At 36.7% G+C, this 10,422-nt stretch overlaps 1 protein-coding gene and 1 non-coding gene across 2 annotated transcripts; one reads left to right on the top strand and one right to left on the bottom strand.

Annotated features, from left to right (window-relative positions):
* The first annotated feature begins 4,373 nt into the window (after positions 1 to 4,373).
* On the top strand, positions 4,374 to 8,496 carry LOC109244856 (5-formyltetrahydrofolate cyclo-ligase-like protein COG0212). The gene is made up of 6 exons (XM_019412014.1): positions 4,374 to 4,965; positions 5,077 to 5,167; positions 6,629 to 6,855; positions 7,474 to 7,549; positions 7,780 to 7,905; positions 8,150 to 8,496. The coding sequence occupies exons 1-6, from the start codon at positions 4,570 to 4,572 to the stop codon at positions 8,296 to 8,298; spliced, it is 1,065 nt and encodes a 354-aa protein (XP_019267559.1). The 5' UTR covers positions 4,374 to 4,569; the 3' UTR covers positions 8,299 to 8,496.
* A 1,340-nt stretch (positions 8,497 to 9,836) lies between these two features.
* TRNAN-GUU lies at positions 9,837 to 9,910 on the bottom strand. Its single transcript has one exon. It is a non-coding gene; the product is annotated as a tRNA-Asn (tRNA).
* Between the last annotated feature and the right edge of the window lie 512 nt (positions 9,911 to 10,422).

The raw sequence follows: 10,422 nt of genomic DNA, 5'->3' as shown, positions 1-10,422 counted from the left end.
CGCTTATGCGGGACCGCTTCTGCGGCCAAAAATCCGCTTATGCGGTCTTCACTTAAAAACCCGGACTTCGCTTATGCGACTCGAACTCCGCTTCTGCGGTTCCCTCAAAACCGCTTCTACGGTACAATGTCCGCTTATGCGGACCCGCTGAAGCGACCAACTTCCGCTTATGCGGAACTACCCTAACCCACACCTGGCCGCTTCTGCGATCGCTCATCCGCTTCTGCGGAACCGCTTCTGCGGTCCATTTCCGCAGAAGCGGAAATACCAGATGACAACAGCAACAGACGTGCAACACACCTCAAAACCTCTCGTTCAACCACCCGAATTCACCCCGAGGCCCCCGGGACCTCAACCGAAAATGCCAATACATCCTAAAACCTCATTCAAACTTGCTCTCATCCTTAAAACACATCAAACAACGCTAAAACCATCAAATCACATCGAATTCAAGCCTAAGTTTCTTAAAAACTTCCGAATTACGCATTCGATCAGAAACCCGACCAAAACACCTCCGAATGACCTGAAATTTTGCACACATATCCAAAATCACCTAACGGAGCTACTGCAGCGGTCGGAATTCCAATTGAATCAATTTCACTCTTCTCCGCATAGATTTTACTATGCCCGTACGTTTTCGACTGCTCTTCCATACGTTAGTTTCTAATTACTTAGGAGTTTAAGTTTTTGATAACTTAAAAGGTAAATATATTTATTAAATAAATATTAATGGATAACTTGTAGGAGTACTATAATTAGTACTTCTCCGGTCCACAATAAGTGACCAATTTACTTTTTATTTTCGTCCAAAATAAGTGTCCATTTATATAATCAAGAAAGAATTCAATTTGTTTTTACAAGATTACCCTTATGTATATATCCCTAAAAAGTTTTCTTACTCCTCACATTAAATATTTAATTAAGGGTAGTTTAGCCATAGTAGGTATTCTTGTATAGAATTTCGTATTTTTTTAATGGGCGTTCCAAAAGCAAATTGATCTCTTATTGTGGACCGAAAGGAGTACTTACTTAGTAGTTAAGTAAGAGCATTTTCCACAAAAAAGAATTTAGTTGTCAGAGACGCCATTTTTGTCGAATGTACACTTTAGTAAAAGGCAGTTTCACGTACGCTCTATTGATCTTGTTTTTATTTTTCTGCAAAGATTCTTAATCATGTGACTGACTCAGAGAATCTTAATCAAACTCATCATTTACGTATATGACTTTAGACTCATCATCTCATTTTCAACTATTTTTTGGCCACTAGACACTAGTATTTACTTAGAGTGAAGTGAAACAGTGGCGGATTCGAGATTTTAAAGTTAGGGGTGCTAACCGATACAATTTCCAAAAGAAGAGAAAAAATGAATTTAATCGTGGGTGCTCACTCTATATTTATCTATATATTTTTATAATTGCCTATACAAATTTACTACATATAATTAAAGGTAATGGGTGCTTAAACACCCACAAAAGCTAATGTCTATCCGCCACTGAAGTGTAAGCCGGCCTCAAGTAGGATTCAAAAATGTTTAAGTACAGGTTCAATCTGAATATATTTAAGATCAATAAAAAAAAGGATAGCTCGGTCCTCTAATCTTCTGTTATGTGCGGGTTTGGAGAAGGACTGAACAACAAAATCAATAATTGAAAATGAGACTTTTTTTGTACGTCCAGTCTGCTTTTCTCTACGTTCCCAAAATGAATCATATCAAACATTTTGCATTTTCTATGATTATCTCTATTTCAGGTATTTGAGAAATCCTCCTAAATAGTAGAAATATTCGGCATGATTTTTAGCTAGGTCAAGTGCACCTGCTTTATAGCTTGTTTGGCCAAGATGCAAAAATCAGCTTATTTTGAGAAGTGCTTTTCTCAAAAGTACTGTTACACGGCGCCTTCCTGAGATTCCTTGGAAGGGCGACGTAAGGCTAGGCAACTGATGTCAGTGCATTTGCTGTCCGCCAACTGAGGTCCCCTCCGTACGCTAGACGAGATTGTCAGTGCCGTACGGGAAAACCAATGTCAAAAGCAATTGAGAGAACAGAAGTGAGAATTCAGAATGAAAGAAAGCTTGATTGCATTAATGAAAGCTATTACAGAAAAGCAACGCGGTGTCGAGGGGGAGAGACACCAGTACAGAGAATTGCTTGTTTGCTAGAAAGTTTTGATTGCTTGATCCCCTCTAATAGTACTTAAAAAAAATAATCCAAAGTTACAAGACTAGACTTGACTAAGCTAGAGAAACATAATGGAAGTACATGAAATAAAACTACTCTATATTTACAATGAAAATGACTTAGTTTTCTATAAGGCAGCAGCAGGTCTGTTGTCAGCAGCAGTGTCTTTGGCATCACGGTCTGCGCGCGCGGCGCTGTTGGCTTCTGCCTGCGGCTTGGCGCTCGCGAGGGATATCGGTGGGGCGACAGAGGCACCTGCGCGCTTGTCACTTGGCGCGGCCAAGACCACGGGGCCGTCCGTGGCGCTAGGCATTGGGAGGTTCGCTAGGACGCCACGGGGCGCGCCCAAGGAGTCATGGGGCATGGCTGGAAAGCCGCCCATGACAGGTGTATTGAGCCAAAGTAGACAACATGTTTCATGGACTTAGATCGTGACAGATAACCATATTTATTAAAATGTACAATGCTCTGAATTTGATCAGCTTCATATTCATTTCAAAATATGAAATGCTTTGGCTTCATCTTCAATTCTTACGTGTACTTTTCTAAAATTAGGTCAATTCACTAATTTAATTAGAGTCATTAGGAAGCAGGAGCGGAGCTAGACTTTAGTTATAGTTTCCGCAGAACCTAATAGATTTAGTCAAAACTTCGTATTTGTGTTTAAAAAATTCGTTTAAATGTAGAAATAATTCATTCAAAATCTAATAAGCTATATTTTCTAAAATCCAAAACACATATGCTCAAAATTGTGAATCCGCTCTGTTTGGAAGCAATTCAACAAACTCAACCCACAGGCTGGCTGGACCAGCGCTTCTTAGTGCTTGTATAATTCATCACATATTGAGAAAATTTAATTGCAAATGTACAACATGCACGATCTACGCCATGTTCTTTTTTGCTTGTTTAATATGGAGTAGTATTTTATTTAAAATCATGTATCCTTCATTTTCTCTAATGTAGTACTTCCGACAATAACAATATATCCAGTGTAATTCTATAAATAAGGTCTGAAAAAAGTGAGGTGTATGCAGATTTTACCCCTACTTTGTGTGAGGTATAAAGGTTGTTTCTAATAGACTATCTGCTCAGAAAAAAGGGTTTTCAAAACAAGTTTGAAAAATATATAAGTAAAAAAATTAGGATGAAAATACTAGAAAAAGTATTCACAATAAAATTAGTAAAGATATCCAAAGTAAAAGAAATAATAGTAGTAATAAAATTAAAGAATAAGATAATAATAGAATAATATTATTAATATAGATAATAAGGAGAAAAGGGAGCAGATAAGGTGCTCTAAACTAGAACCATGCTCTTCCACAGAAAAAGAGAAAAATTGCTCGACTACTTACTAACTTTTTTCTCTAATCCTCGACCTCTATGCTCTACTATATATCTAGGGTCATGTCCTTATTAGTGGCTGAAGATGTGTAATGTCCTATCTAATCACCTCTCCCAGATTCTTCCCCGATCTACCTCTACTTCTCCTTAGACCTATCATTTTCAACCTCTCGCAGCTCGTCATTAGAGCATATGTGCTCCTCCTCTTCACATGTCCGAACCATATTTGCCTCGCTTCCTGCATCTTGTCCATCACGTAGGCCACTCCCACCATGTTCTGTATATCTTCATTCCTAATCTTATATCTCTTAGTATGCCTACACCTACGTATAAATATCCTCATTTCCACTACTTTCATCTCTGAATGTGTGAGTTGAGTGGCCGACACTGCCTCATACAACATAATTCGTCTAAGAACCACTCTATAGAACTTACATTTAAGTCTTGGTGGCATATTCTTAATTATCACATAGGATATAAGATGCGAGCCTTCATTTTATCGACCCGCTCCAATATGATTTCTGACATCATTGTCTATCTCTCAATTTTCTTGAATTATTGACCTAGGTATACTTAACACTTCCTTTCTTGTGGATGACTTGTATACCAATCCTTACTTCCATGTCAACCTCATATAAAGCATCAATAAACTTGCATTCCATGTACTCTATTTTAATCTTGCTCAATATAAAACCTTAAAACTCTAACGTAGTACTTCATTAATTCCAAAGTATATACGAACGAATTTATATTTGTTTGTTGTGTTTGTAAGAAATGTTTCTAGAAGTAAATATGAAGCACTATCAACACGAGGCAAATTTAAGTACTCAACATGTGCCCTAGGAAAAAAATTACCCCTTAACATGTAGAATTCTCAACCAATACTGTTGAATATCAATTAATTTTACATTAGTTTTCTAAAGCTATAAGGAAAATACCAAAAAAAGAAAAAAAAATAAGAAAAGGGGAAAAAGGAAAATCAGTTCCAAAAATCCAAATAGTGAAATAATCCTTGAAGAAGTTCAAGAGAAAGAAAGAACTACCATTCATGGAATTACACGTACTCCGAATTTCCTCTGCATTTCCATTCACTTCCATTCCCAAACATAGCCGAATTCTCTCCAAATCCCACTTCCCTATTTCTCTCAATTTCTCAGATAGTCCACAATTCTCATTCAAAGTGGATTGCCAGAAGAGAAACGACGTAGTTTTTGATGACGCAGCATACGAGGCGGAGCGTCACAGACTCGACGCCGAGGCGCGTAAAGCCATGGCTGAAACCTCAGAAAGAGAGACCCAAGACAAAGAAGACCCGAAAGCTTGGAAATGGGTTATCCGAAAACGGATTTGGGACTTAATGGAAGCCCAAAATATAGCCCAATTCCCTAGGCCCGTTCATCATCGGATACCCAATTTTGTTGGAGCTTCAATTGCTGCTAATAAGGTTCAAAGATTGCGTCTTTATCTGTTGTTTGCAAGAAAGCCGAAAAGGGATTTTAAATAAAATAATTAAGTGAGTTGTTTATCTAATTTATATTTTATTGTTTAATGGCAGTTGAGTGAAATGGAGGAGTTTAAAGGGGCCAAGTGTGTGAAGGTGAATCCAGATACACCACAAAAGCAAGTCAGGTTTCTCACACTTGATGGTGGGCTTTCATCAACTTATCTTTTTTATTTAAAAAAATGTTTAAAGTTTCGTTTTTTTTCCTATGAGATGATGGTTGAATATTTATCTTTTGTTTCATGAATATTTGCAATAAATGAAGAATGAAAGAGAAAAAATAAGTATAGCAAGAATTTTGCGTAGTTCCTTTTTACTACGGGTTAGGGGTGTTCAAAAAAACCCGAAAAACCGAACCAAACCGACCAAAAAAACCGATACTTTTTAGGTTTGGTTTGGTTTTGGTTTTGAATTTTAAAAATCGATCAAATTTGGTTCGGTTTTGGTTTTGAATTTTGAAAACCGATAAAATTTGGTTTGGTTTTGGTTTTAATCAAAAAATAACCGAAAGAGTCGAACCAAACCGACTATAAAAGTAGCTATTTAAATTTATTATTACACCTATATATATATATATATTTTTATGTAAAGTTTCTAAAATTTTATGGTACATATTAGTCATTTGTATTTTTAGTCTAGTTTTTTGCTGTTATAATAATCTAATTCTTTGCCTTTACATTCTAGTTTGATTGGTAGTTTTCTCTTGCTAAGCACAAGAATTTATTTCATGTTAAAAATAATCGATTTTTAATTGAGTACTTAAATTATTCATCACTAGATTCAATTATCATCAATATATCTAGGTAAATGATAGATTTCTCAAAGGGCAATTATTTTATAGTGTTACGTCGAAAATATAGTCGCCGGAATATGCTTTTGGTAGTGTATGTCTCATATTTAAGAAAAAACCCAATAAATAACCGAGAAAACCGAAAAACCGACACAAACAGAATCGATAAAAAACCGACTTAATTGGTTTGGGTTGGTTCCAATATTTGAAAAACCGACTTACTTGGTTTGGTTTCTTTTTAGGGAAAAACCGACCCAAACCGAATCATAAACACCCCTACTACGGGTAATGTAGGGTTATGAACACTAGATTTGGATAAATGCGGTTTGAATAGAAGATTATGATAGAAGTTAGTCAAAGTAGTGTGTAAACAAATTATTTTATATCCAACTTTAAGGTCACGGGTTCAGACGCGGAAACAGCCTCTTGCAGAAATGCAAGGTAAGGCTGCGTACCCTTCCCCGACACCGGGCGGCCCTTTTTAAATTAAAAAGCTTTTTTTCAGAGTGTGAGTAATCAAATTCAGTATGTTTGATCTAGTTAAATTTTTAAACAATATTCTCAGAACACAAATAGACCCTTCTCCAGCTTTGTCCAAAATATAGGCGACATAGAAGATCGTGAAATGAAATGCAGACCTTTTTTTTTGAGAAAGTAGGAATTTCTTACTCTTTGATTAGACTAAGAACCTACTTTAGCTCTTACCCTGATTCATAAATTGTCAGTGTGAATGTCAGATTTGTGCAGTTTAAAATAATATGAAGTTCCCTCTTTGACTTATAATTTGACATTGATTCACTCATCGCTTTTCTGTAGGAGGGAAGAAGCTATTGACACCGCAGCCTCGCCTTAGGACAGGTTTTTTCTCTGTACTTGAATCAAGTATGTTATCTCCAGGTACCATTAAGGAGGCCTGCACCTCTGCTGGAGTTGCCAAATATGGAAGACCAATTGGATTGGAGGAGAAAATAAAGGTGGATTTGATTGTTATTGGTTCAGTTGCTGTTGACCCAAAGACGGGTGCTAGACTTGGCAAAGGAGAGGTGAGCATGTGTACCAATCTTTCCCTGTCTGCTTTTTCATACTGCAAGAAGCTAGCCCTGGAAATTGGGTTATGCTTGATGAAACAAAGTGGATGAAGCTAGCTCTGGCAATAGATTGTTTCCATCATATATGATGCAGCTAATTTTTGTCCATTTCTGTATAATCTGGTACTTTTCCATCATAGTATAATGTCTGATCTTAACTTGTTCTGCTTTTTTATTCTATAGAATGGTTATATTGAATATTACTGTCTTTAGCTTCCAATAGTTGCATTCTCTAAGTAGAGTCCGCTGAAATTATGCTAATAATGTCCAATTTTAGGAGGTCGATATTATCAGCCTTTGCTATATTGTTTATGAGTGTTTCAAGTTTTTCCTTTTGATTTGGCTGGTGATAACTTTAAAAGTTCAAGTTTAGATGATTGTGCTAGGGTTGGATTGATGAATTTTGTGCACTTTCTGTCGTAAATCGTATGAAAAGCTTCAAGGTGTCTTTTAAGAAGAAAGTGTTATTACCTTGATTTCATTTACTAGGTTGTTCCTATTATGTTACTTTGGTATGCGGAGCACCAAGTGTTAACTGGAAATTTTTCTTGAATTACATCGCTCATTGTGTAGGGATTTGCTGAACTTGAATATGGCATGCTGAGGTACATGGGTGCCATTGATGACTCAACACCAGTTGTCACTTCTGGTACATCCCTTTTAAGACGCCCTTCTTCATCAAAGTTTAGCCTTTCGCACTCTTAAAATGCAAATTTGCTTGTTAGTTGATCCAAACCAAGCTTTTAATTTCCTCCTCCCCCCTTATCGTGGATGACGAGAGAAATAAATTTGCTTGCTTGTCAAAATTATGGAAGGGTTGTTTCACCAAATCTTGCATTTCCTAAACTGATGTTCATTCTCTTTGGATGGCTTCCTCAGTGCATGATGAACAGCTGGTAGATGACATTCCTGTTGACAAGCTTTTGATCCATGATGTGCCGGTTGACATAATATGCACCCCAACTCAGGTCATATTTACAAACACATCCATCCCAAAGCCTCAAGGTTAGTGTAGTCCGTATGTATAATTGCTATGGTCAGTACCTGATATCTCTTCTTGTTTGTGTGCATGTATCTTCGTTCGCTCTTTTCTTCTTAATTTCCCTCTTAGTGTATATTTGGAGCCTTTCACTTTCTCTTGGTCAGTGACTTGCAAAATTTACCCGAGACTAAGAGGAAGAGTTGCCTTGATAGATCACAGTGGCTCAATAGTGATTGCAGTTGGCTAACCTTTCTTGTGATCATGCAGGGATATATTGGGAGAAGCTCTCTCCTGAAAAACTTAGTCAAATTCGAATACTCAGGCAGCTGAAAAGTAAAATTAAACAAGAAACTGGACGAAAGCTTCCAACTGGCCCTTCTGAGAAACTGCCACCAACTGCCCAGCGGCGACGCTGATATATTTACCTTTCCTTCAAAATTGTGTTATGTAGCCTTGTGTAGTTTTGTTGTACTTAGTTTAGGTCCAAAGCATACAACAAACTGTAAAGTCATTTAATAGCTAATAGACATACGTTGCAATGGTGATGTAAAAGAAATTTTCTTGTAAAGACTAACTTTTATTTTCATAAACCAATGGAATTGTTAACAAGTAAACCATCTTAGTATTACATGCATTGCTGGGGGAAGACTACTGTTATCCTCAAGTTTGAGACGAGATTAGAGAACATCCCTTTAGTATCCCACTTATACATCTCTCACGTTTACATAATTGAACAGAAAATGCCTCTACATTGAGGGTGTGTTTGGTATGAAAGGAAAATGTTTCCAATTTTTTTATGTTTGGTTGGCTTAAATGTTTTTCGAAAATATTTTTCTCATGAATTCATTTTCCTCCAACCGGAGGAAAATATTTTCCCTAAACTCCTTTTCGACATTCTCACCCTATTTTCCATCCCTACCAACCCACCTCCACACACCACCCATCTACCCGAAAACGTTGAGTATTTGGGAGGAGGGGGGAGAGAACAGGAAACATGGGACTTGGGGGAAGGGGTGAAGAGAGTAGCATAAATTATTTTCCTAAAAAATATTTTCTACTCTCTAACCAAACACTAGAAAATATTTTTCGGAAAATATTTTTCACGCACCAACCAAATAAAGGAGAATAAGCGATAAAACCACTCATTTTCCATGAAAACATTTTCTATCAAAAGTATTTTCCTTCGCACCAAACACACTCTGATTTTTTGGGGATCAGGTGCCAGTGTCTTCCTGTTTAATTACTCTCTTTCTCATAAACACCAAACTATAGCAAAGTCTAGCTTTGCTCTCGTTGCAATAAAAACGATAGCCCTTCTCTAATCACTCCCTCCATCTCCATTCTCTTCAAACAATTTTTCTTTTGATCTCGATATTAACTTTCCAAATTAAGAGTTCAAGAAATTAGAGAGAACTTGAAAGCCATTTTCTATTCTTCCTTTGCATCAAATTTCAAAAGAGAGTTTATATTTAACATCGGTTTAATGTAATTTTGCAAGCTGAGGAATATATGTTTCGTGGGTTAAGCAAAATAGCAGAGGTCTTTTTTTAGTTTTCTTATCAACTTAAAGGATGTGTTTGATAAAAAAAAAAAAAAAAAGAACTCTACAACTATCACAATTCACAATGACTATATTTCTTTGACATCTCTTTAGATTTTGGCCTTGACTTTGCAAACAAATGCAGTTTTTACGAGTAGCATAAAACAAATTCTTTTCTTTTTGCACAAAATAAAGAAAATATTTAAGTACGTCAGCGTCAAAAGAAAAAAGAATTTCAAATGTTATTTCAGCAGTGTCAAAATTCAGCAATTTGATTTATGAGGCATTAGCTCATAAAAATTTACTCACGTGTCTGTTTTTTAAAAAGCTCTTTTAAAATCAATTTTTGATCTCCAATTTGGTCACTAGGGATTGCAAGGATAAAGTTAGGGGAAAAAAAGGTGGCAAAATTAGCGCTAGAGGAAGGGTTTGAACCTTCGACCTTGTGGTTAACAGCCACACGCTCTAACCAACTGAGCTACTCCAGCTGCTTATCGCACATTGCTACTTAAATTAATTTATCCTATACTACGATTTTGAATCAGAAGAGAAATTTCAAGAAATGACAAATCTATTCACTCTATCAATAGCCGAGCCGTCAGGCCTCAAGTGAATAATGTCGTCGCATGATAACGAGGCAAACAACATTTCCGAGTAACATCCATAGCCCATTGTACTCTTCATTTAAATATCTAACAATGAGAATTCACGATATTCTTAAGGCAACTTTTCCTCCTTCCTGTAACTGAGATTTAAAAGGACCTTTTGCTATGTCTCGTCCTTGTGCTGGAATATGAAGATTCTTGATTAAGGGAAATACAAAACATTCATTCTTTAGGTGAAGAGCGTCTATCAGAAACAACTTCTCTACTCCTCCGGACTAGGGGTAAGGTCTGCGTACACACTATTCCCAGACCCCAGTTGTGGGATTCCACTGGGTTGTTATTGGCTTTCTTCAGGTGAAACATCTCTTATAATTATAAATAAAAATAAGGGGGGG

The sequence above is a fragment of the Nicotiana attenuata genome, unplaced genomic scaffold (assembly GCF_001879085.1).
Source record: "Nicotiana attenuata strain UT unplaced genomic scaffold, NIATTr2, whole genome shotgun sequence".
NCBI classification, from domain to species: domain Eukaryota; kingdom Viridiplantae; phylum Streptophyta; class Magnoliopsida; order Solanales; family Solanaceae; genus Nicotiana; species Nicotiana attenuata.
This window is presented reverse-complemented; position numbering and strand designations above follow the sequence as displayed.

Bases quoted from the DNA above. Each gene is read 5' to 3' on its own strand.
- LOC109244856 (XM_019412014.1), top strand. From the start codon at position 4,570: ATGGAATTACACGTACTCCGAATTTCCTCTGCATTTCCATTCACTTCC. The intron at 6,856-7,473 runs GTGAGCATGTGT...CTCATTGTGTAG, and splicing joins CTAGACTTGGCAAAGGAGAG to GGATTTGCTGAACTTGAATA. The intron at 7,550-7,779 runs GTACATCCCTTT...TGGCTTCCTCAG, and splicing joins AACACCAGTTGTCACTTCTG to TGCATGATGAACAGCTGGTA.